This window comes from Ips typographus, linkage group LG1, assembly GCF_016097725.1.
Source record: "Ips typographus isolate SLU linkage group LG1, UJ_Ityp_2.0, whole genome shotgun sequence".
In the NCBI taxonomy this organism is placed as follows: Eukaryota; Metazoa; Arthropoda; class Insecta; order Coleoptera; family Curculionidae; genus Ips; species Ips typographus.
In genome coordinates, this window is record NC_138422.1 from 29623874 (window position 1) to 29650018 (window position 26145).

Sequence of the window (26145 nt, forward strand, 5' to 3'; positions counted from 1 at the left end):
GTGACAGACAAATGACAACTGAAGGTATATTATATATTATTATCTTGTAAATTTCAAAATAAAGTTTATTGTTACATCTGCAAATATTCTAACTTGCTGTTATTTGACCATTTCCTACAAATGATTATTTGGTTTAAAGTTAAGTTGTAGGAAAATGGGCAATATTAAGATTAATTCTGTTAAAATGCAGTTTGTTTGTCCTCCAGCCATTAAATCAGCTGTTTTGTTAAATCCTCTGTTTTTAAGGTTATGTTAACATGTCAAACTAAAAAAAAAAAACAACTAATTTGTGTTTATAAAGTTGGAATGAAGTTAAAAAGCACCAATATCTTAGTTTTAACATTTTATCTATACCTCTTAAATTTCATGTCTAATTTTTGTTAGTGTTTTGTGTGGAAATGGGTATTTCAGTGGTTTTAATCACCTGTATATTAGTCATATTTATTGGAATTACCAGGTAAACTCAAGTACTAATTGCAATATAATTTTGTTAAATGTACTTTTTATAGGGTTTTGCCCATAATATTGTCCTACTACTTTGAACGCAAGTTTAAAGTACCTATTCTTATTGGATGGATTAGTCTTCCTTATCTGAAACTGAGGCACATAACTATATCAAAAAATGAGTACATACTTGTAAGTTAGTTGCCAGGTACAACAAATTACTTATTCAACAGCGATTCCATTGCATTTCAGCAAATTGATGAAATTGGAATCAAAAGTAGCTTTATAAACTCAGATCTTACAAAGTTGATCACATTATTTATTAAGGATGTTAGGATCAAAAAGGGGATTTCGAGTAATAACTATGACAGTATTGTTAAAGAATGTCCAGAAAAAACTAAAAAAACATTGGATTTTAGAGATGCAAAAGTACCCCATTTTATTAATATTTTTGCTCAGGTAAGGGTAACTCCGATTAATTTATCACATTTCTTGTTGCTGTACTAGGTACTTGAAATACAATGACACAAATATTTAAATTTATTTCAGTCATTCATACAACATTGGTTTAATCAGTTATTTCACTTGGAACATCATTATTCCATGATGCTTCTAGGTAAAATTTAGGTCATAATTTGAATAGAATATCTTGTGCAATTTTGCAGTAATTTTTGAATTTTCTCAAATTTAATTTGCTTTTGCGCAAATGTAATTTAATTTAGATTAATTATTTATACCTGCTTTGGACAACTCTGCTACTCATGTTACACAGAAAACTGTTTGTTACATAAAGTCAAACTTTTCCTAACTAACAGTTTCATAAATAGCTGATATTGTTTGCTTCCTTTAGCAAGTAGTGCTGAAGTAAGCTATCCACAAAAGGAAACATTTTAAACTTTTTTCCCTTGATGATTTTTAACTTCTAAACTTCCAGTTTATGGCAGTCCATGTCTACAACATATCAGCCATTATACAACTTGATAATGAATGTCTAATACAAATTGTACCCCAAGATTTACATATTGATGGAAGCATCTTGAAGAATGCCAAATCATTATTAGCCACTTTGAACATAAGTGATGCATATGGCAGCATCCTTAAAAAAGCTGACCAGCAAGCCAAAACAAAACTTGCAGAGTTTTCATTTGGTATCACTTTGGAAACAGTTTTGGTGGCTCAAGGACCTTTTTCTGTAGAAGTTAGTTGGAAGTAAAATCTATGAAAAGAATATTATAAAACGTTTTTTAGAAGCTTGATATTAAAATGTCTCACAGCAAAGCTTCAATTAAGAGTGGCTTTTATTCATTGCTACAAAACTGCAATTTTCGTGATGAAAAAACAAAAAATATTGACCCAGAAAGTGGACAGAAAAATAAAATATACACACAGTATAAGAATGGTGAATCTGTGATATTTGAAAGCAAAAGCTTTTCTGAGCTACACTCAAATAGTGATTTTGAAGGTGATAATAAACCACTGGAAGGAAATATTTTTGAAAAATTACTACCAATTATACCTAAAGTAATTTTATTTTATTAATAATGTTGGTGATATTTGTTTATCAGTGGGCTTTTAGAATTTTTCTTTGAATATTGATGACACCTTTTTAAGTGGATACACAGCTAAAGGAGACCTTGAGTATACTGCAGCTTTAGAATTACTGTCAGTTGATTATCATCCTTTTTCACTCACTGAAGCTAGTGTTGGAGGATACTTGGGAAATCTTTACTTGAGTAATTTCAAGTTGAACAATAGCGTTGATAATAGTGTTTTTTTGAAAAAAGTCAACATTGAAGCTAAGGTTAGTATTAAGCTTGTCTCATGTATGTAAAGTAAAACACATAAATCCTTTTATAAATCAACTCCTGATGGACATTTTATTATTTATGTTTTATAGGTTTTTTTAACAGGTTATGACATTCATGCAAATTCCATGTTGGTTTAATTTAAAAAAAAATAGAAAACATTTTTATTTTGGTAAAATTGCTTCATTTTTGAAAATTATTTGATGATTTGTTTACCATCAATCAGTCAATGAATAAATCAATAAAAAATAATAATCACCTGGTCATAATATCCAATTCTAACATTTTTTGATCTGTTTTAGATGAAAAACAAAACCATTAACTTATATCTACAGCAGGAAGATTTGATAATTACATACAATCATTATGTGGTGTATAAATGGATTACTGCAAATTTTTGGAAAAAACCTACACCAAAACTTAACACGATTCCAAAAATAAAAACGTCCGAAATTAAACAAAGTAATAAACCTGAACGTAATAAACAATACTTATTAATTGAAGAAATAATGAAGGACATATCAGTAAATTTTTGTATTGAAGTTTGTAATGTCGTATTAAATGTGATTAGATTGAAAGGGGGTTGTGCTTCTTCAATTGGATTTAAAAAGTTTAAATTAATACTTGATCAAGTTCAGGAAAGTAGAGGTTAGTGTTTTTATTTAGCTGTTTTGAATACTTGATGCCTGGTTGGTCTATTGTAGGTTCTAGTTACGAGTCTTATATAGCAAATTTGTTACTTCGTGATCGTCATTGGCAAACTGAATTACTTGTTGAGTCATTATGGTGGTCATTTAAAGAGCTGAGTCAACACTCTAACATTTCCAAAGTAAGTTGCCTTTTTGTTATTGAACATTTTATAAATTTTTTAAAGGTGATGCATATATGGGGAACTCCTGTATATTTGGGTACGTGTTTAGTAAAACTTTGCACCTCTGAAGAGAAAGGAGGGTTGAAGTTATACTCATTACTCGATACTATACAGTTGGAATGGTCAAATGAACTGGCCGAGTTCCTTCTATCTGCTTTGAAGTAGGTTTACATTGCAAACTATCAATCAGTTCAAAACGAGCGTGATTGTTAAATTGTAGGTCTTTTCTAATGTACCAGTTTAAGCTGAAAACACTACTAAATCAAAAATCAAATGAAGACAAAAGAGGAAACAACATTAAATGTAGCGCAGTGATATGCCACTTTAATTGTTTTATGCAAACTCAGAACAACGGTACGTTGTGTCATTTGTTAATGACGATTGTAACTATCATCTGAATATTTATTTCAGAATACTTTGTTTCCAGACTTGACACTATCAATATTGATAGTAGCAATGATATAAGCACTTTTAAATTTGAGGAGTTTAAAATTTTTACCCTGAACAACACTGGCGATTACTACACTTGCATCAGAACTGAAGATATTTTAAATTACAAAGTTTTCATTAAAAACTTGCATTTGGAAGTGAAGAAAAAAACTAATACAGTGGAATACAACATATCGCTATGGGAAAATAACGTATTTTTTTGGTCAACCAATTTTCATATGAAAGCCCTGCTCCTTTTTAAGTAAATTAATTCGATTGTATCGTTGGTTGATTGCACATAATAAAGTCTTTTTTAGATACGTAGAAGAATTTAGAAGTAATTTTATGAATTTAATTCCTAGTAGCGTTAAGGGTCCTGAAATAGATCCAAAAAATTTGCCTGTCAAAATAATTGTTTGCAGAGTATTTGGAAAACTGGAGTTTTACATTGATATTTCGAAAGAGCATAACATGAGGATTACTTTGGGTGAGTACTAATCCATGATTAGTTATGCTTTTTGTTTTATAACAAAAATCTTGTTAATACTTTTGCAAGTGTCTTAAATTTGAAATATTACGAACGATAGTATTTTTTACTGTTGTACAGTGTATCAGTTATAAGTAACCACATAATGAAGACGTATAGTGCGTCAAAAAATAATTACTGTTATCCAATACCTTGGCCTTGTTTTGAAAATTGTTGAACTTTTAAAGAATAATTACTTTGCAATCTCTTAGAATCCGTTTGCGATATTGTGATGACATTTTTTATGTTTATTTCATGCAAATGCAGTCATTTTTCCTGTAAAAAGATCCAGTAATTTATTATTTGTATGTATCACCTCCAAAATTTAAAAAAATATACAGGTGTGGTAAATCCAAACCGTGTAACTGACAGAGAAACGTACATTATTGCATGCGCCGGACTAAGACAGAAAACGAAAAAAATATCAAGTAGGCCGTATTTTCAGCGCGCTGTTGCCAAACGCCAAGTTATTTTGTCGACGGTATTTGAGTGATACTTGGCGTTTGGCAATAGCGCGCTGAAAATATGGCCTACTTGATATTTTTTTCGTTTTCTGTCTTAGTCCCGCGCATGCAATAATGTACGTTTCTCTGTCCGTTACGCGGTTTTCCTATGGTCGGTTTGGATTTACCACACTTGTATATTTTTTGTGGTAAAAGGTGCAGTCCTTATTATCCCAGTAAACATTTATTTTAGAGGAACTGCTATTCTCTATGCATTCCCATTGGAATCCCGATAAGAAAAACCACAACCATTTCATTGCTAAAGCCACCATTGCAATTGACAATGAAGATATTTTTCATTTAAAAGGGGTAACTCTCAAAAGGTTATTCAAACAAGATCAGGTAGTAGCAGAAAAATTGGTTGTTGAAAGAGCTGAGGCAGAACTCACAGAAAAATTCAACAATAGTTCATATTTTGTTGAATTTGATTCTTTCAAGGTAAGTTTAGGTTAGATTCTGGGTCTTAGTTTAACTAGTAATTCAAACACACAAGAAGCAATATTTTATTTAATCAATCATATATTTTGTTGGACTTTATCTTTTTTGCGGGAAAATTCTCAAATCAGTTTTCCAGTTTAATTTTACCGCTGAGATAACAACTGTCTAATATTCTTTCTTTCAGATAATATTTCCACACGAACACAATTATGCGGAGGCAATTCAAAACCAGTTTCTATCAATAATCAAATGGCTGAAGCTGATACATACCAAAACAGATCCTTCTCCTTCCAAATCAAGAAATGTTTTTTCCTTCTCTGATTTCTTCGTTAATGTAATTGTAGCTAATAATATGTGTATTTAACATATGACCACCCAGATTTTTTTTAGGTGAAAGAGTTTCTCTTAGAAATGAGCGACGATCCGTTTGAAGTAAAGCTGCGAGACAATTTCGAGCTTTTAGCTGACGAATATAGTGAAAGCATTAAAAGAGCGAAAATGCTTAAAGAAAAGGTTACTACTTTATATAATTAGGTCTGGTGATGTAATTGATTCACGATCAAATGTTATAGATTGGTGAATTATTGAAGACTCATTTACATATGCCCGCGGGCAAAGTGGAGGAACTTTATGCCACTTTAAAGAAACGAAACAGCGACATTTATATCCAAAGATCGAAGTTAATGTATCAAGCAGCTCCACAACGTACTAGATTATTTGCTTGGAGTATGACAAACGTAGAATTCATGGTATTTTGGAGACTTGAATTGAGTTGTATGTCTTATTTTTTTTATTTCTAGGTTTTATTCGATTTCAAGCATAAGTTGTCATACCAAATTCCGATATTAGACAAAGACAGTCCTTGGCCTGATGAGGGTTTAGAGTTTTCAACAGGTTGGTGCAGAAATATCTCTTTGAGATGTGAGGAATGGAAATTCCAGTTGAGGGACTTTCCACAACCCCTATTGGAAATACGCAGGATGTACCTTTGCGGATTGTTTGCGGCAGCTGAGCAAGTTGCGCCTAAACGAGGTAAGTTTTTCATTTTTTTTATGCCGAAGTTGGCAATGTCTCCAGTAGACAGGTAAATGTTTTAAATGTGATAAATAAAAAAGCAAACGTCACAATCAAAACATTGATACTCCGCGTATAGAACGTTTTTTCTTGTCGTTGTCATTTTCTCTTATTTTTCATAATAGGCCTGGTATTTGTAAATTCTTAGATATTAACACAATATGTACACAATACTAAAATCGCCATCTTTATATTACATACAATTTTATTCACTTCTATTTTATTTATTTAGAAGTAATGAGGTTTTTAAATTTTGGTTGATCATCTCTTGCCAATACCCAGAGAGTCTAAAGTGTCCATTACCATTCCAATTAGGTTAAAAATCCAGTCCATTACGGTCGAAACAGCATCATCAAAAAACGAGAGGTTCTGTGCTTTTCTTAATGTAGATGGTTCCTGTAAAAAAGATCAGCTTTAATGATTAAGTCGATGAGGGTCGTTCATCTAAAATATTCAGGACCATTTTTTGAATGTGATTGGTATATCAAACATGGCAGCAAATGTAGCTAAAACTTTGTACTATAAAATATCTTAGTACTTATAATTTTTAACACGGATAAATCAGCAGGAAAGGAAAATAAATTTCTTCATCCCATTTTGGCCTACATTCTTGCTATTAGTCTACCTGCGTAAATCTGGATACCTATCTCAATGAAGTTCTCAGTTGAAGATTCCATTTAAAACTCCTGCTCAAAACAATGCATTGATTTTCTTTCCCTTTTTCTTGTCTGAGTGTGTGCATTGGTCCTGGCTTTACACTAGACTAATCCGATCCACATTAACCTGCAGTGCCATATAACCTGCTGCAGGAAAAGTAGTATAGTAATCTGGTACGAGTTTTTTACACTTTTGGAGAATCTCATATGGTGTCTCCCCTAGTGTGGGTTTTAAACGTCATGGCCGACTTACCAAGTAATAATTGGACGTTTTTAATTTAATTCCTTCAGAAGTGGCCACAAAAATAAATTAGAAGTCTCTTTGCTGTAGGAGCAGACGATACTGTCTTCTAGACGAAAGTTTGTACAGACCAGGCGGGAATTGTTATCCGCAAGTGGATAAAATGTTAACATTTTCTCGGACAGGAGAACAACCATTCCAAAACTTAACTCTAAACTAGGCTGACACTTTATGAAATACATATAATTATTTATTATCGAAACAAGATATCTTTATTTTAACAATGTACATGTTATTGTAATACGATTACACGAAATGTGATACAGAAACGTAATGATAACTGTCAATGAAACAATGACAATTAGGTGCTTTTATTAATATTTGTATTATACAAGGAAAGTATATGTAATGCTTCTTTTTAAACATCTTATCGAGTGCAATATCATTTTACAATATGGCGTCGATGATGGCTAAAATATGTTTGTTGATCAAATTTCTAAATAATCATTAGAAATTAGATTCTTTGTCACAACCAATTTCGTTGTCAAATATCAGTCTAATAAATTTAGGGGAGAGTAAAAGCACTTTAGAGGGGCAGTGTATGTTTACCCCACATTAGGGTCTTTAAGGGATTGTGACTTGTTCAATTAAGTAGATTATTATTAGTTGAAGGGTAACAAATAATCAGGTCCGTTTACTGTCCTCTGGGCATTTGTTGTAAAACTCTCCAAGCTTCTAGTGCCGCTTTGACAATCAAGTCGACCTGGTTAAACTGCGGAAGGGGTGGCACACCTGGTACCGAAGGTATTTGTGGGTCAGCACTTCGTTTAATCTAAAAAAATGTGTGAGGTAGTGAAAAATTTATATAATCAACTGAAATTGTAAGACGTGAATGACGTATATTACTTACCTCAAAAACTTTTTTTAATAAGAGCTTACCGTGGGTTAGAGAACATTATTTGTTAGGATATTAATTCAAAAAACACATCCTGGTAACTGGTGGTAACATAAAAACGGGTTAGTCTATTGTATTGATTTAAAACCAATTAGGTTAGACGTAAATGGTGTATGGAGTTAATACTAATCCAAAGTCGTGCAGTAAAGTGCTCCAAATGTAAATATCCTGTATATCCATAAAAAAATCATTGATAATTAATTCAAAAATCAAAAAGACTGAAAATGATCAAAAATAAGCTATTGACTGGTTCGAACATGGATTTGTCTCATTTTGCGTGAAGATTTGTATATGCAGATTTTTGAATCACTAAACAACGATATTTCTCCTCTCCATCCAGGTGGTTTAACTCAGTTCCAGAACAGTTGTTCAGAATCTACTAAATTTTTTGTAGTTGCACGACTTTTACACGCAATTTTACTAGATTTTTAAAAAGATTATAGATGAAGTGAAATAAATGATATTAATAAAAGGTGCTTTAAAGTGGCGGTTTTTGGATATATTAACAACTTTTTTCTATAATATTAATTAGTATATTAACAAGAGTTTTGGTAAAGCAAGGGGAAGCATACAAAAGAACTTACTCGATTTTCCTTAATGTCATCTTCAGCATCTTCACAGATGACTTTACTCATACCAGCCAAGACAATCCACATTATTATAACAGAAGCCTTCAATTTACGGTCCATTATTAGCAGGCACTACTTTAATTTCAGATGATGGTGGTTCAAACTAAGTACATTTGTTGAATACACTCGTTATGCTTTTATGAAAGCTTGACAATATTGTTATTAACGTTAGGTACATAAATGGACAGGAAACACCATATCTTCAATCTTTATTAGGTGCTTCTGATTTCCATTATAAGGCGTAATGATGTTTCAATTTAAAGATTATATGCTGGTCAGTATGCTAATGTTTTATTATTAGTGGCAGTTCAAATCATAAAGTATGAAAATATAAAATTTGGATTTTAATGCTCAGTTTTTGGTTTAGAATCTGTCAAATAATTTACGGACTTCCAGGCTAGTTTACGTTTCCGACAAGCTTCAGCGATTTCAAGGCTAATCAAGGCTAGTTATTTAAAATACAAATACGCATTTGATAGCTTACCAAGAAAAACGATCACATTTTCATAAAAACATTATGTTATCATATAGAACTTGATTGTCTTAATTAATTTCAGCCCTTTTATGAAAAATTATTAATATTTTCTTCAATACCATCTAGTACATTTTCTAAGTATCACACTTTACATCTACATTTTTCTTCCACTCTGTTATTGACGTTCAAATATGAAAAAAAATAGTTTTTTTGCTCTTTTGAAGAATGGCAAAGTATTGATCACACTGAATTACTTACTGAGGGGATATGAAACTTCTGACTAACTACATTAATCACAGTAATTTTAACCGTGAGATCAGTTGTTGTGTCTGTGTATATGACGATGAAACTTTGACATGATGATTAATCATAGAAAAAAAATAGACTCTCATAGATAGAGATTTTCCGTATAAGGAAAGGAATTTGCTTTTAATAAAGGGTGGTCAAATAGTGTTGATTACATCAATTAATTACATATTATTATTATTTATAATAGAAAAATATTATATGGTTTCATTTGCCATTAGTTGAATAATATTGTTGTTTTAATTGAATTTTTTAGACATGTTTGTAAAGGTAATTGGCATAATACTGTATCATGTAATAAATATGCCTAATATAGCTACACTTACTTTTAATAGGCAAGTCCTTCGATTTATTTATATAAATTCTTTAGCGTTCGCTTTCATTATGTAATCAAGGGTAATAAAGAAATAAAATAAATGCGTCTGGGCCACATTTGGCATATTGTTTTTTCCGGAAAATTGATCCATGTATAGTTCCTAGAACTACACGTATAGTCAAATTTTTACCCTTTGAGAATGACGTCAAGCAGGTGAAAAAACACGCATGTCTGGAATTAGATCACAAATTTTAACCTACAAATGCTTTGAAAAATGAGTGATCATGAGAGTTTCAGTTGACATTTGGAAACTGTTTCTTTTCGTATTCGAAAAAAAGCAGCACATTTAGAATTAGCATTTGGGCTTTTTCATTGTAGCGCAGCATTTTTATACCTTTGATATTCGTTAAAATCAAAGTGACAGTAAATGTCAACGTTTTCAATTTGACAGGACGACAAAATTAACAACGTGCCTTTTTTGCTAAAATTGTTTATTTCAGATGTTTGATATGCGAGAAACAAAGATGTAAAAAGATGACGTCATTCTCAAAAGGTAAAAATCCAACTATATCTAGCTGGTTTTTGATATACAGGTGTGGTAAATCCAAAACCGACCATAGGAAAACCGTGTAATTGACAGAGAAACGTAGATAATTGCATGCGCGGGACAAAGACAGAAAACGAAAAAAATATCAAGTAGGCCATATTTTCAGCGCGCTGTTGCCAAAATCCAGCACCGTCGACAAAATTAATTTTGTTCTTGGATTCTTATTTTGGATATTTGAAATAGCTTTTAATCAAATGTCAAATTTTGGGTCTTCATGGCCTCCTATTTAAGATGGAGATCTAGATTTATAATGTTTTCCATGGAATAATCCAAGAACAAAATTAATTTTGTCGATGGTGCTGGATTTTGGCAACAGCGCGCTGAAAATATGGCCTACTTGATATTTTTTTCGTTTTCTGTCTTTGTCCCGCGCATGCAATTATCTATACGTTTCTCTGTCTGTTACACGGTTTTCCTATGGTCGGTTTTGGATTTACCACACCTGTATAATATTTGATATTCAATTAAATATTCTCTTTCTGCGAACAATTTCAGGACATCCCGTATAAATAGTTTTCCAAAAAAATTGGAAACCTCGTATTAAAGTAGATTTTTAATGAGTAATTTTTTCAGCTACAAGGACCGTGCTTGTAGATTTAGGAGAATCGTTTGAACCAGTTGAAATAGCCCGTGGAATGCAACCATTGAAGTTTTACTACGATCTAAACTGCGAAGTGGAGTCTTTTAGTTACGCTTTCGGCCCTTGTTGGGAACCTGTTATCGCGCAGTGCAATTTAAGTTAGTCTACAATATTGGCTAAATAGTTTTCCTGTTTATTTACACTTGTGCGTCAAAGCTAGGTTTCAATCAAATCAGCGCACCTTCAAGGGATCCTTCTCCACCTCTTCCATTTTGGGACAAAATGCGTCTTTTGATGCACGGCAGGCTAACCATGATGGTTCAGCGGCTCCAAGTTTTATTGCACGCCTCTTTAGACCCTTACAACACTACTGAGGAGATGGCATTAACGTGGGAGAATGTTGTTATGGATTGGACGAACGGTGGGTAGCTACTAAATTTAGCACCATTTTTATAAAATCCTACTTAATTTTGCAGCCAAAATAGTGTTTAAAGGTGATCTAAACATCTTCGTGAGGACTGCGTCAAAGTACGATGACGTTCAACTACTTAAGTTACCCAACCTAAAACTTATATTAGGATTTCATTGGGTTTGTTTAGCGGATCCTAATGATCATCACAGTGTTACTTATTGCGCTCCTGATAAAATTCCAGAGTATTCAAGCAATCAAGTAAGGGAAATGTATTAAAGTGACTAAAGTTATAATTAAAATTTCCTAGGTTCACGACTCTTTTAGAGCTTTTCGGTCGCAGAACCTCAATCTTAGCATCGTTCTGGAAACCAAACTGTCAAGTCAAACAACCAATGGTTGTCCCATTTTGCTATTATACGGTAGCACCTTAAGATGGATCGAAAGTTTGAAACTAATCCTTTCAGGTATGTTTAACTTTGAAATATTAGTAAGCACGTCTAACTTGCCATTTTCCAAAGGTGTAACACGACCCACCAAGCGGGGACCAATTTTTAATAATCTAAAACCAAAAAAACCACAGTTGAGTCGTCATTACAAAAAAATAAACCTGCTAGTTGGACTGCACAAATTTCAAGTGTGCTACTGGATGTCTTTTGCTATGCATCGAGGTTGCGAAATGTTCGGTGGTCGATTAGCATCGAGTTCTGGTAACGAATTTACAACTTTTAATTGTCGCAACTGAACTAGTTTATTTAGAACATTCTTTATCTTTGGTTTCGGTGGATGACGGCCTTAAACACAGACCAAAAGCTGAATGGTCAATTGTTTATATGAACTCCGAATTAACCGACTCCGAGATTTGGTTGAAAAGTGCTCTCGAAGACGAAACCGAAATTGAAACGTCTCGATTAAAGCCTGTAGAGAAGACGTATTGTCTTTCTGTAGCTAAGGCATGTAAAATTTGTCTTAAGACAGATAAATATTATTATTCGGCAATATTTGTTTATGCAGGTTTCTTATGGTAGAGAAGCACTGTTACCAAATCAAAGTTTAACTGACCGCAACAAGGATACACCAACACATAAACTTGTGGTATACGACTTGAGAGGAGCGTGGACTAAAAGCAATAGGAACGTTGCTTTTGCTTTATTCGATACTTTTATGAAAACAACGGTAAGTTGTTTTAGTTATTTACTTTTTTTTTTTTCATTTTTAAGTCCTGATCAACAGAAAGCTAGCTTTATTGATGAATAACTAATAGTAAGTGTACCGATTTCAGAGTCAATAATACTCAAATTTCTTAAGTTTCAGCTTTAATCTTTGCGATTTTGTTAAATCTACAGGGTGGTCCAGTTTTAAGTGTCAATAATTCACCATTTGATAGCCAATCAAAAAATAAGTTGACTTGCATTGTGTCATTTTTCTGAAAAACGTTTCCTAAGGAAGATACAGTCCTCCAAATTTCAATTTAAAAAATCGTTTTATAGTTTAAAACTGAACATCCAAGACTTGTGAAAGTCCAAATTTGTACTGAATAGTCTAAAAACTTTTTTACTACTAGGAATGGTCTTATGATTCGCTTTCTCGGACTGCCATCCTGGTTGAGTGTCTGAAACTGGCATTCAAGAACTAAAAAAAGTCCGGAAATCAAGACAAAGATTGTATTGTGCATGAAACTCATTTTTTACTACTAAAAATAATATAAAAGTTGACTTTTAATGCTGAGAACTGACTTTACTAGGACTAAAGAGAGTCCAAAAGTATATTTTCAAGACTTTAATTGGTCTACAACTCAATTTTCTGGACTGAACAACAAGTCTAGAAGTAAATTAAATTTTATTTCTAAAAATTAGTTCTCAAGACTATTATTGTAGCATTTGGTACCAACATTTTTTACTTTTATTACTGAAGAAACTTGACTTTTGGAAATAGTCTTAAAATCGATTTTTCAGTCTTAAAAAGCACTAAAAACAGTCTGAATTTCTTAGAGATGCTACAATTTATTGCACCTATGAGTGTAGAAGTCAATTTAATAGTGAAGAAGCTTGAAATAACATTTTCAAGATTATGGTCAGTGGACAAACTGGCTTTTAGGCCTGATAAGTCAAAAACTTTGTAAAGATAGTCTTGAAACTCGATTTGAGGCACTGAAAACAGCCTTAAAACACTAAAAACAGTCTAGTTTATTAAGAAATACCCGAATTTTTAGCACTGAGGTGTCTAGAAGTCGATTTAATAGTGACAAAGCTTGGAATGTCATTTTAAGTCTATGAAGAATGTAAAAATTGTTTTTTAAGTTTGCTATGTCAATAACTTGGTAAAGATAGTCTTGAAACTCGATTTTCCAAGCTGAAAGCAGTTTTGAAGCACTAAAAATAGTCCAGAATTCTAAGAAAATGAAAAGCAAAGTAAAAAGCACGAAAAGTTCGTTTTCAAGACAATTTTCATGAATCTAATGTCAATGTCCTGCATCTATGACTATTTTCAAGACTAAAATATTGAAATGTGTCTTCAAATTATGAAAACTTACTTCAAATGCAAATTTTAAGATTCTGATGTCACTTTTCATTAGTTCAGTCACATTTTGGGGTTCAAGTCAATTTTTAAGGTTTAAATGTATGAATTTGTAGTAACCAATTCTTGAAAAAATAGTTTTTATGTCTACAAGTCAATTTTTAGTATTAAAGTCTCTCGATTTGCATGAAAACTGGTTACAAACACAATTTTTAAGCTTCTGAAATGTTTATCTTTTCTAATTCAATTTTCAAAACTAAAGTCTTTTACGAAAGGAAGAAAATGACAAACAGTCTTCTCCACAATACTTTATTATGACCTTAGATGGTAAGGTCTGCTCAACAAGTTTCGGTCACATAAATGACCATCTTCAGGAGCTCAAATCAGTCGACCAATGTGACTACTGTCTTTTTACAAGGGGAGAGACAGAGAGACCCATGTTATGACGAAATAGTGAAATTAACAAAGTTAAATAGGTGAACAAAGCTCATTATGGAGAAAAAATAACTATAGCACATTAAATCAAAAAATTAATTAAAATTAAACATAAAACTTAAACTAGACCCATTTAGGGCTGGGTGAGACCCTAGGGGGGAAAAATGGAGACCTCCATTTTGTTTTCCTGTTTCATCGCCTCTTCTGTGGATGGTGCACAAGTGTTAAGCTCTTTTTTCCCCCCTAGGGTCTCACCCAGCCCTAAATGGGTCTAGTTTTTAGTTTTATGTTTAATTTTAATTAATTTTTTGATTTAATGTGCTATAGTTATTTTTTCTCCATAATGAGCTTTGTTCACCTATTTAACTTTGTTAATTTCACTATTTCGTCATAACATGGGTCTCTCTGTCTCTCCCCTTGTAAAAAGACAGTAGTCACATTGGTCGATTGATTTGAGCTCCTGAAGATGGTCATTTATGTGACCGAAACTTGTTGAGCAGACCTTACCATCTAAGGTCATAATAAAGTATTGTGGAGAAGACTGTTTGTCATTTTCTTCCTTTCGTACTCCTGCGACTCCACTGAAAGAATATGGACTACTACTTCTTTCTAAAGTCTTTTAGTTTGCCTGGAAACTGGCTACAATAATCTTTTTTAAACTTCTTAAGTGAATTTTCTGTTACCAAGACAATTTTTAAGTTGGGTTGGGTTAGTTTTGGGTCTTTGACCGTAATAAAGTGCTTGTTCCAAATTTGATCATTATTGCTCCAACGGTCTGACAGTTATGACAAAAAAAACGATTTTTAAACAGAAATTTGAAGGACTGTATTTTCGTTAGGAAGCACTTTTCAGGAAAATGACATAATGAATGTCAACTTATTTTTTAATTGGTTATGGATTGGTTAATTATTGACATTTAAAACTGGACCACCCTGTATATTATTAGGCACTCATTTGCAGTATATCATACATTTTATTATTGTTCTAGAGAATGAAGAAAAACTTATCAACAGAAGCTTTAAAAGGTTTCAAAAAGGAGCCACCCAATACAACTCCAATGAAACGGAGAAATACTGACGCCACTGGCACACCTCCCAATACTGCAGTACAGGTATTAAATTTGTATTTTCAATCAGCACTCAAACCAAACTAATAAAGTCTATGAATTTTAAAGTAATTCTTGATTGTCATATTATTAGGGTATACAGAGTACGGCTCCGGCTGTACAGGACACTCTATCTCCTATCAATAAATTACAATCAGGACACGCTGCTAACATGCTTCAGCAGCTCATTGCCGAAGTTGACAACAACTCTATAGTCTATAGTGACGACTTGTCTGCCGTATCCAGACAGCAATATTTGCAAGGGGTTCAAGCATGCCAAGAAGATGATATCTTGCACAAAAACTGGCAAAGTATTTTCTCAATTAACTGAAACATGAAGAAAGCAGTTGTAAATGTGTGTTTAGTTTCTTTAGTGAATGCTCAAGTACTGCTCAAAGGCTGTGAAACCAATGGTTATGTGATATTGAGCGCCGCAAAAGCGGAAATCCTTCAACGCATTCATCGTCCTGCTTGGAAGGATAGAGCGTTAGTCTCAAAGACCACGTGGACCGGTTTATTGGAATGCATGCAATATTATGCTACGGTTAATGCTGCCGGAGATAATGAAGATAATGGTATAGTTAAATATAAAACATCAATTCAATTTCCTGTCTAATTTACGCAGATAATATTATGTGGCTAACGGTGGATAATATTCAAGAGAAGGAATCTGCAGAAATTTCTGAACCTGCCGAAGTGCCTAATATGGTCGGAAGTGGTGTTTCTGTCGGGGCCGTTGTTAGTGATACAGTTGGTCCCAGTACATCCAGACAGGTAATTAAATTAGTTGTGGTAAATCCAAAAGCGACCATAGGAAAACCGTGTAACTGACAGAGAAACGTAGATAATTGCATGCGTGGGACAAAGACAGTAAACGAAAAAAATACGAAGTAGGCCATATTTTCAGTACGCTGTTGCCAAAATCCAATACCTTCGACAAACTTACTTACGGCGTTTGGCAACGGCGCGCTAAAAATATGGCCTACTTGATATTTTTTTCGTTTTCTGTCTTTCTCCCGCGCATGCAATTACCTACGTTTCTCTGTCCGTTACACGGTTTTCCTATGGTCGCTTTTGGATTTACCACACCTGTATAATTTAAAAATGGTGGAGTGTATAACTAACTAATTTAAACAAGTATCTTTAGATTTCTGACTGTATGGACAGTTAAGCGCATATCACTCGAGTTTTTTCAACTTCACTTTTCAAATAACACTTTTTTTAATTAATTTTAACTTCAATGTTTTTAGCTTCAACGTATCGTTTCCAGATGCAAATGTGAATTTTTCTATGCTAGCTATGGAGATATTAGTGTCGATCCTGAGGGTGAGCTAGATTAAATGGCAACTGGTTAAGCTGAAATGTATTGCTTATTGTTTTTAATAGGTATTGGTGAAATACCACCACCACCTCCCGAAGACGTGAGCCCTTGGGACAGTAGAGAATCAGGAGTTGATGCTTTCACTTTAATGCATTATGATTTGGATGTGTGCACCAACTCATTACAGGTCAGTGTAATTTCTGTTTTACAACAAACTTCCTTTTGTTAAATGGTATAGTTAATTGACAGATTTACTGCAAATCCGAAAAATTTGGATGGATTTTCTTTTTTTCTTAGATGTCAATCTCTGTCTCAATGCAGGAAAGTTGTATTTGCAATTATTTGAAGACGATAGCTATTCCACCTTCATTTTTTCCGCTCTTTAGTGTTACTTTACTTTTACGATCCCACAATGAAAGTTTTCGAATAAAAGCTTATGCAGCGTATATTATTACCTATTTTGAAAAAGTGAAAAACCACAGAACTTAAAACTATCAATGCTCAATTTATTTGATACACTTGTTGGGTTTATACCTGAAAAATTCCAATCCTGCAACACAGAAACTTCTCCCTCAAACGTGCCTTAATTTACTAGTTCTGAATATTATACATACTCAACTCATGTTGGACATTACACAGGACAATTATACGACTTAATTTCGACTGTTTAATAGAGTGCTATTCATTTGCAGTATGGGATATTGTTAGATATCATAAACAATCTGTTGCTCTATGTGGAACCTCACCGGAAAGAAGCCTTGGAAAAATTAGCGAGGATGAGGTTTCAATTGCAATTACACAGTGTGGAAGACCAAAGAAGACCCATCCAAGAAAAACAGACTGTGGTCAGAAACACCATCAATAAACTGAGAAGATTGGAAAAGGATACGTACATGTTAAATAAGGCGCTTGAAGAAGATCCCGAAGATACAGAGTTAAGGGTGGACCTTGAAAGGCTAGAAAAGCTGGTACGGTTTTATTTTTTAAACCTTTTGAGACTATACGAACCTTTATTAGCATGATGAAGTAATAAATACAATCTTAAAACCATTATTTTATAGATGCATGAGTGTAAAACCAATTTAAGCGCCCAAAGTGAGGAACTCGACATGATGTTGTCCTGCTATAAAGAGACGCAATTATTAGCTAATGCCAGATTAGCTACTACCAGAAGTGATAAGCCTTTGACTGTGGTGAGAGCCAATGAGATTTGTTTTAAACACGCCCAGTGGAGACTGACAGAAGCAGATGGTCAGATAGGTATTGCCGATTTGGTACTGAGTAATTTTTTGTAAGTATTTTTTACTATTTCTTTTTTGCCTTCTACTTTATATTGATTTTTTTTGGTTTACTTAGCAAAAATATAAATTTTTATAATCCAGCATTTTTATTAGGTTAAAATAAAATTACATAACAAATACAAATAATAAATTACCACCCGGTCAACCTTATTAATACTTATTGTATTGAACTTGCTGGCACTTTGAGATGTTCATTAGAATGTTTCAGAGGCCTCTTGCACATTTAAAATGTGTGCTAGAAGGTTCTGGCAACTTTAGAAGACTCTTAAAAGGTTTCAGAGGCTTCTGGCACATTTAAAATGACTGCTAGAAGCTTCTGATACATTCTGATTACTATTAGAACTTGCTGACACTTTGAGATGTTCATTAGAATGTTTCAGAGGCTTCTTGCACATTTAAAATGTCTGCTAGAAGGTTCTGGCAACTTTAGAAGACTCTTAAAAGGTTTCAGAGGCTTCTGGCACATTTAAAATGACTGCTAGAAGCTTCTGATACATTCTGATTACTATTAGAACTTGCTGACACTTTGAGATGTTCATTAGAATGTTTCAGAGGCTTCTTGCACATTTAAAATGTCTGCTAGAAGGTTCTGGCAACTTTAGAAGACTCTTAAAAGGTTTCAGAGGCTTCTGGCAAATTCTAATCGCTATTAGAAGCTTCTGACACTTTGAGATGTCCATTAGAATGTTTCAGAGGTTTCCGGCACATTTAAAATGACTGCTAGAAGCTTCTGGCACATTCTGATCACTATTAGAACTTGCTGGCACTTTGAGATGTTCATTAGAATGTTTCACAGGCCTCTGGCACATTTAAAATGTCTGCTAGAAGCTTCTTGCAACTTTAGAAGACTCTTAAAAGGTTTCAGAGGCTTCTGGCACATTCTAATAGCTATTAGAAGATTCTGGCACTTAAAGATGTCCATTAGAATGTTTCAGAAGCCTCTGACACATTTAAAATGTCTGCTAGAAGCTTCTTGCAACTTTAGAAGACTCTTAAACGGTTTCAGAGGCTTTTGGAATATTCCAATCGCTATTAGAATCTTCTGATACTTTTAAATGTCCATTATAATGTTTCAGAGGCTTCTGGCACATTTAAAATGTCTGCTAGAAGCTTCTGGCAACTTTAAAAGACTCTTAAAAGGTTTCAAAGGCTTCTGGCACATTCTAATCGCTATTAGATCATTCTGGCCCTTTGGTATGTCCATTAGAATGTTTGAGGTTCCTGGTACATTGAAAATGACTGCTAGAAGCTTCTGTCACATTCTGATTACTATTAGAACTTGTTGGCACTTTGAGATGTCCACTAGAATGTTTCACAGGCCTCTGGCACATTTAAAATGTCTGTTAGAAGGTTCTGGCAACTTTAGAAGACTCTTAAAAGGTTTCAGAGGCTTCTGGCACATTCTAATCGCTATTAGAAGCTTCTGACACTTTGAGATGTCCATTAGAATGTTTCAGAGGCTTCTGGCACATTTAAAATGTCTGTTAGAACCTTCTGGCAACTTTAAAGGACTCTTAAAAGGTTTCAAAGGCTTCTGGCACATTCTAATAGCTATTAGAAGCTTCTGACACTTTGAGCTGTCCATTAGAATGTTTCAGAGGCCTCTGGCACATTTAAAATGTCTGCTAGAAGCTTCTGGCACATTCTGATTACTATTAGAACTTGCTGACACTTTGAGATGTCCATTAGAATGTTTCAGAGGCTTCTTGCACATTTAAAATGTCTGCTAGAAGGTTAGAAGACTCTTAAAACGTTTCAGAGGCATTTGGCACAATCTAATCGCTATTAGAAGCTTCTGACACTTTGAGATGTCCATTAGAATGTTTCAGAGGCTTCTGGCACATTTAAAATGACTGCCAGAAGCTTCTGACACATTCTGATTACTATTAGAACTTGCTGGCACTTTGATATATCCACTAGAATGTTTCGCAGGCCTCTGGCACATTTAAAATGTCTGTTAGAAGCTTCTGGCAACTTTAAAGGACTCTTAAAAGGTTTCAAAGGCTTCTGGCACATTCTAATAGCTATTAGAAGCTTCTGACACTTAAAGATGTCCATTAGAATGTTTCAGAAGCCTCTGACACATTTAAAATGTCTGCTAGAAGCTTCTTGCAACTTTAGAAGACTCTTAAACGGTTTCAGAGGCTTTTGGAATATTCCAATCGCTATTAGAATCTTCTGATACTTTGAAATGTCCATTATAATGTTTCAGAGGCTTCTGGTACATTGAAAATGACTGCTAGAAGCTTCTGTCACATTCTGATTACTATTAGAACTTGTTGGCACTTTGAGATGTCCACTAGAATGTTTCACAGGCCTCTGGCACATTTAAAATGTCTGTTAGAAGGTTCTGGCAACTTTAGAAGACTCTTAAAAGGTTTCAGAGGCTTCTGGCACATTCTAATCGCTATTAGAATCTTCTGACACTTTGAGATGTTCATTAGAATGTTTCAGAGGCTTCTTGCACATTTAAAATGTCTGCTAGAAGCTTCTTGCAACTTTAGAAGACTCTTAAACGGTTTCAGAGGCTTTTGGAATATTCCAATCGCTATTAGAATCTTCTGATACTTTGAAATGTCCATTATAATGTTTCAGAGGCTTCTGGTACATTGAAAATGACTGCTAGAAGCTTCTGTCACATTCTGATTACTATTAGAACTTGTTGGCACTTTGAGATGTCCACTAGAATGTTTCACAGGCCTCTGGCACATTTAAAATGTCTGTTAGAAGGTTCTGGCAACTTTAGAAGACTCTTAAAAGGTTTCAGAGGCTTCTGGTACATTCTAATCGCTATTAGAATCTTCTGACACTTTGAGATGTTCATTAGAATGTTTCAGAGGCTTCTTGCACATTTAAAATGTCTGCTAGAAGGTTCTGGCAACTTTATAAGACTCTTAAAAGGTTTCAGAGGCTTCTGGCAAATTCTAATCGCTATTAGAAGCTTCTGACACTTTGAGATGTCCATTAGAATGTTTCAGAGGTTTCCGGCACATTTAAAATGACTGCTAGAAGCTTCTGACACATTCTGATTACTATTAGAACTTGCTGGCACTTTGAGATGTTCATTAGAATGTTTCACAGGCCTCTGGCACATTTAAAATGTCTGCTAGAAGCTTCTTGCAACTTTAGAAGACTCTTAAAAGGTTTCAGAGGCTTCTGGCACATTCTAATAGCTATTAGAAGATTCTGGAACTTAAAGATGTCCATTAGAATGTTTCAGAAGCCTCTGACACATTTAAAATGTCTGCTAGAAGCTTCTTGCAATTTTAGAAGACTCTTAAAAGGTTTCAGAGGCTTTTGGAATATTCCAATCGCTATTAGAAGCTTCTGATACTTTCAGATGTTTATTAGAATGTTTCAAGGGCCTCGTGCACATTTAAAATGTCTGTTAGAAGCCTCTGGCAACTTTAGAAGACTCTTAAAAGGATTCAGAGGCTTCTGGCACATTCTAATAGCTATTAGAAGATTCTGGCACTTAAAGATGTCCATTAGAATGTTTCAGAAGCCTCTGACACATTTAAAATGTCTGCTAGAAGCTTCTTGCAATTTTAGAAGACTCTTAAAAGGTTTCAGAGGCTTTTGGAATATTCCAATCGCTATTAGAAGCTTCTGATACTTTCAGATGTTTATTAGAATGTTTCAAGGGCCTCGTGCACATTTAAAATGTCTGTTAGAAGCCTCTGGCAACTTTAGAAGACTCTTAAAAGGATTCAGAGGCTTCTGGCACATTCTAATAGCTATTAGAAGATTCTGGCACTTAAAGATGTCCATTAGAATATTTCAGAAGCCTCTGACACATTTAAAATGTCTACTAGAAGCTTCTTGCAACTTTAGAAAACTCTTAAAAGGATTCAGAGGCTTCTGGCACATTCTAATAGCTATTAGAACATTCTGGCACTTAAAGATGTCTATTAGAATGTTTCAGAAGCCTCTGACACATTTAAAATGTCTGCTAGAAGCTTCTTGCAACTTTAGAAGACTCTTAAAAGGTTTCAGAGGCTTCTGGCACATTCTAATCGCTATTAGAACATTCTGGCACTTTGGTATGTCCATTAGAATGTTTGAGGTTCCTGGTACATTGAAAATGACTGCTAGAAGCTTCTGTCACATTCTGATTACTATTAGAACTTGTTGGCACTTTGAGATGTCCACTAGAATGTTTCACAGGCCTCTGGCACATTTAAAATGTCTGTTAGAAGGTTCTGGCAACTTTAGAAGACTCTTAAAAGGTTTCAGAGGCTTCTGGCACATTCTAATCGCTATTAGAAGCTTCTGACACTTTGAGATGTCCATTAGAATGTTTCAGAGGCTTCTGGCACATTTAAAATGTCTGTTAGAACCTTCTGGCAACTTTAAAGGACTCTTAAAAGGTTTCAAAGGCTTCTGGCACATTCTAATAGCTATTAGAAGCTTCTGACACTTTGAGCTGTCCATTAGAATGTTTCAGAGGCCTCTGGCACATTTAAAATGTCTGCTAGAAGCTTCTGGCACATTCTGATTACTATTAGAACTTGCTGGCACTTTGAGATGTTCATTAGAATGTTTCACAGGCCTCTGGCACATTTAAAATGTCTGCTAGAAGCTTCTTGCAACTTTAGAAAACTCTTAAAAGGTTTCAAAGGCTTCTGGCACATTCTAATAGCTATTAGAACATTCTGGCACTTTGAGATGTCCATTAGAATTTTCACATTTTTCTGATTTGCTCCTTACTTATGAAACACTTGGTATTGTTACATATTGATAGCAAAACTTTTTTAGATACACAAAAAATTCTAAATCCGATGATTCCGTTGAACATTTGCTGGAGTTGGGCTATCTGAGAATGACTAACTTACTTCCTAATGAGATTTACAAAGAAATTTTATGTCCGACTGAAATACAGTATGATATGCCGATTGAACATAAAGTAAATCCTACTATAATGTATTTTATGTTGTATTTATTCTCTGTATTATTTTTCAGAAAGTATTACGAATTTTCTGTAGGGAAAAACCGCCAGTGGGGGGTATATCAGTAAAAGAACATTTTGAGATTAACTTGGTTCCTTTAACGATCGGTAGGGATTTTTTTCTACTATTAATAAGTTCAGTAAATTTGAAAAGTATCGTAGGTTTGACCAAGAAATTTTACAATACCATGATGAAGTTCTGTTTTCCCGAAAGAGAAACCGAAACGTCGGACTATAACGACAGGGCCAGTGAGGATGGCGATACGGAAGTAAAAGTGAAACGAAAAGCGAAAAAAAGCCGCGACTCAAATTTCTACGTTCACATCGACGACGTGGAGAAAATGAAAGAGAGAGCTGAAAAAAACAAATTGTTTGTGTATATTAAAATACCAGAAGTACCGGTAAAAGTCAGCTATAAAGGTACCAAAGAGAAGAACTTGGAAGATTTGAGGGACGTTTCAATTGTTATTCCCACACTGGAATACCATAACATGACGTGGACCTGGTTAGATTTGCTAATAGCAATTCGTAATGATACTAAAAAGGTTATAGTCTCTCAGGTATGTTTCAAATTATTTTTTTTACTATCGACAAAAACGAAGGATTTGTTTTAAATTAAGAAAAAAAAACCATAAATAATCACTGTTAAGTCAATTTTGGTATAGGCAATCAAACAAAAGTTGCAACTGAAACGAAATACTGGTGCTGCGGAAGATAGTACCGCACCTCAAGAAGAGGACAAAGCTAAGATGCTTTTAGGTTCCCGTCATGTAAGTAATTTTACTAATAATTTCACTTGAACGCTTGTAGGTATTTGTACTGGATAAACTAACGAAATTAACTCCATTTTGTAGCATAAATCAAGGAATTTTGGGGACAAGGTACAACTAGGCACACTAACACCTAATACTAAACAAACAGCACAAGTAGATAGTGTAAGTGAAATGTATGGATTTGTTTGTGGATTTGATGTAACGGAAATTAAATTAGACGAAAATTAAAGCTGTCAAATGACGTATTATTGAAAATATCTGCATAAAACCGAAATTGTTCAAAATAATGAGGTTATTCATTTTTGGGTCATTATTCAAATCCAATGTGGTGCTCACAAGAAAAAAACCAAAATAATGATAGTTTGCCGCAGACAGAAACGTTTCAAAAATGATGGCAATAATGAGATGTTTAGTTATACAGGGTGGTCCGGTTTTAAATGTCAATAATAATTAACCATTCGATAACCCATCAAAAAATAAGTTGACATGCATTGTCATTTTCCTGAAAAATGCTTTCTAGGAAAAATACAGTCCTTCAAAGTTCAAAAAAGTGATGTTAATCACGTTTGTCAAAATTGTCCAGTGGCGTAGATCACTGAATATTTTTCAAAAATGACAGTTTTTTTTATAAGTTGATAAAGAAAGTATCTCTCTCTAAGTAAAATTTTGATTTGAAACTTCGCTAACGAGATAATTGAGTTATTACGTTCAAAGATCCTAAACCACCCTAACCCAACTTAAAAATTGTCTTGGAAACGGTGAAAATTGACTTAAGAAGCTTAAAACATGTCTTTGTATCCAGTTTTTATTGTTTCCAGGCAAATGGGAAGACTTTACTTTTGATAAGTGACTTGGCAACCAGTAAATTGACTTTGAAACGATGAAAATTGCCTCGTGAGGCTTAAAAATTGTCTTTGTAGCCAGTTTTCAGATAAATTGAGACTTGGAAACTGTGAAAATTGACTTGAGAGGCTTATAAACTGTTTTTGTAGTCAGTTGTCATAGTTTTCAGATAAGTTGAAAAATTTTAGTATTAAAAATTGACCTGTAGACTTTCTCTAAAATTTTTTACTGCAAATTCACACATGTAAACCTTGAAAATTGACTTGAAAGCAGACAAGTGACATGACATGCTTAAAATTTGCATTTAAAGTAAGTTTTCATAATTTGAAGACAAATTTCAATATTTTAGCCTGAAAAATTGGTTCATAAAAATTGACTTACTTAAATCTTTTCAATTTTTTTTACTTTGTTTTTCATTTTCTTAAAACTCTGAACTAATATTATATTAGTGCTTTAAAACTGATTTAAACTTGGAAAATCGAGTTTCAAGGATATCTTCAACAAGTTTTTGACATGGCAGACATTTTTAACATTGTAAAACGATTTTTACATTTTCTATAGGCTTAATATTCAAGTTTTCTCACTATTAAATTGACTTCTAGACACCTCAGTGTTAAAAATTCGATCATTTCTAAAATCTAGGCTGTTTTTAGTGCTTTAAGAGTAAAAAAATCGAGTTTAAGACTATTTATAATAGTAAAAGTCAAGTTTTAGACTCTTCCGTAACGAAAGTAAAAAATGTTGGCACTAAATGCTACGATATTAGTCTTGAACAATTTTTAGAATTGAATTAGTCCAGAAAATTGAGCTGTACACCAATTAAAGTACTGAAAATAGACTTTTGGACCCTTTTTAGTCTTGGTAAAGTAATTTCCAGCCTTAAGTCAACTTTTAGACTATTTTTAGTAGTAAAATATGATAAAAATCTTTGTCTTGACTCCTTCCTAGTAGTAAATAACAAGTTTTTAGAATATTCAGTACAAATTTGGCATCTCACAAGAAAAATTGAATGCCAGTACTGGTGGCTTGAAAATTAATAAAGAATGAATGAATAGACATAAAATCTTCATGAGATGACATTTTGTTCTTTTGATCGGTTAGACATAAATGTTTTGTGTTATGTTGTGGGACGTTTAATTTCTGTTAGTCATTCCTGTTAGTGTTACATTTCAATTCATACTTATTATAGTAACTATTTTGATTGCTTGGGTTTTGTGGTGAAATGTAAATAATAGGTAGTCATCATTGATACACTTGAAGGCATATAAAACGTCGTTTTATAGGCTCCGGAAAACAGAAGTATTAGGAAAGGAGTGTCTGGCGTCTTCAAGCTAGGAAAGCAGTGAATTTTAATGGAAAATTGGATTTTTGTAAAGCATAGTATTATACGTATTTATAAATAAAGAGTAATTTATTATTTTATATGGTTACTGTTTTTTTTGGTACTGTTTCTCTAGAAAAATTCAAATAACTATAAACTTTTACATTAAATAAGAATTAAAAAAGTATAAATGTACACTGGTTATTGTTGACTATTCATGAATTCAAACTGTAGAGCCTTTAATAATACAGTGCGTTTTTTTTAACGCGCAACATAGGATTTTACGTGTTAAACTTTTAAGCCCATGTTAGACCATG

At 33.5% G+C, this 26145-nt stretch overlaps 1 protein-coding gene and 2 long non-coding RNA genes across 5 annotated transcripts; 1 reads left to right on the forward strand and 2 right to left on the reverse strand.

The window, feature by feature from the left end:
- The first annotated feature begins 82 nt into the window (after positions 1-82).
- hob (bridge-like lipid transfer protein family member hobbit) lies at positions 83-25929 on the forward strand. Of its 2 annotated transcripts, XM_081996123.1 has the most exons (38): positions 83-457; positions 510-636; positions 697-903; positions 1379-1642; positions 1693-1965; positions 2021-2245; positions 2552-2897; positions 2954-3078; positions 3124-3281; positions 3341-3474; positions 3532-3811; positions 3867-4036; positions 4772-5016; positions 5201-5350; positions 5407-5529; positions 5589-5765; positions 5817-6048; positions 10849-11013; positions 11076-11276; positions 11332-11525; positions 11575-11731; positions 11786-11974; positions 12024-12217; positions 12279-12440; positions 15205-15327; positions 15416-15632; positions 15687-15896; positions 15947-16095; positions 16572-16647; positions 16708-16829; positions 17335-17610; positions 17704-17933; positions 22702-22849; positions 22906-22999; positions 23054-23451; positions 23557-23661; positions 23746-23826; positions 25791-25929. In XM_081996123.1, exons 1-38 carry the CDS (start codon positions 399-401, stop codon positions 25851-25853), a joined length of 6849 nt encoding a protein of 2282 aa, XP_081852249.1. In that variant the 5' UTR covers positions 83-398; the 3' UTR covers positions 25854-25929. The 2 variants fall into 2 exon arrangements, with proteins under 2 accessions (XP_081852249.1, XP_081852250.1); XM_081996124.1 differs by lacking the exon at positions 23746-23826 and having other exon boundaries at positions 84-457.
- Positions 6257-11254, reverse strand: LOC145740569 (uncharacterized). Of its 2 annotated transcripts, none has more exons than XR_014181478.1 (2): positions 11097-11254; positions 6257-6486 (listed from the first exon to the last, which is right to left on the reverse strand). It is a non-coding gene; the product is annotated as an uncharacterized LOC145740569 (long non-coding RNA). The 2 variants fall into 2 exon arrangements; XR_014181479.1 differs by lacking the exon at positions 11097-11254 and adding an exon at positions 6734-6980.
- On the reverse strand, positions 7234-8707 carry LOC145740553 (uncharacterized). Its single transcript, XR_014181477.1, has 2 exons — positions 8527-8707; positions 7234-7819 (listed from the first exon to the last, which is right to left on the reverse strand). It is a non-coding gene; the product is annotated as an uncharacterized LOC145740553 (long non-coding RNA).
- Positions 25930-26145: the final 216 nt, after the last annotated feature.

Excerpts from the sequence above, each read along its gene's own strand:
- hob (XM_081996123.1), top strand. The coding sequence starts at position 399 with ATGGGTATTTCAGTGGTTTTAATCACCTGTATATTAGTCATATTTATT. Across the intron at positions 3,475-3,531 it reads TATGCAAACTCAGAACAACG|AATACTTTGTTTCCAGACTT; the intron begins GTACGTTGTGTC and ends TATTTATTTCAG. Across the intron at positions 16,648-16,707 it reads TATTAGTGTCGATCCTGAGG|GTATTGGTGAAATACCACCA; the intron begins GTGAGCTAGATT and ends TGTTTTTAATAG.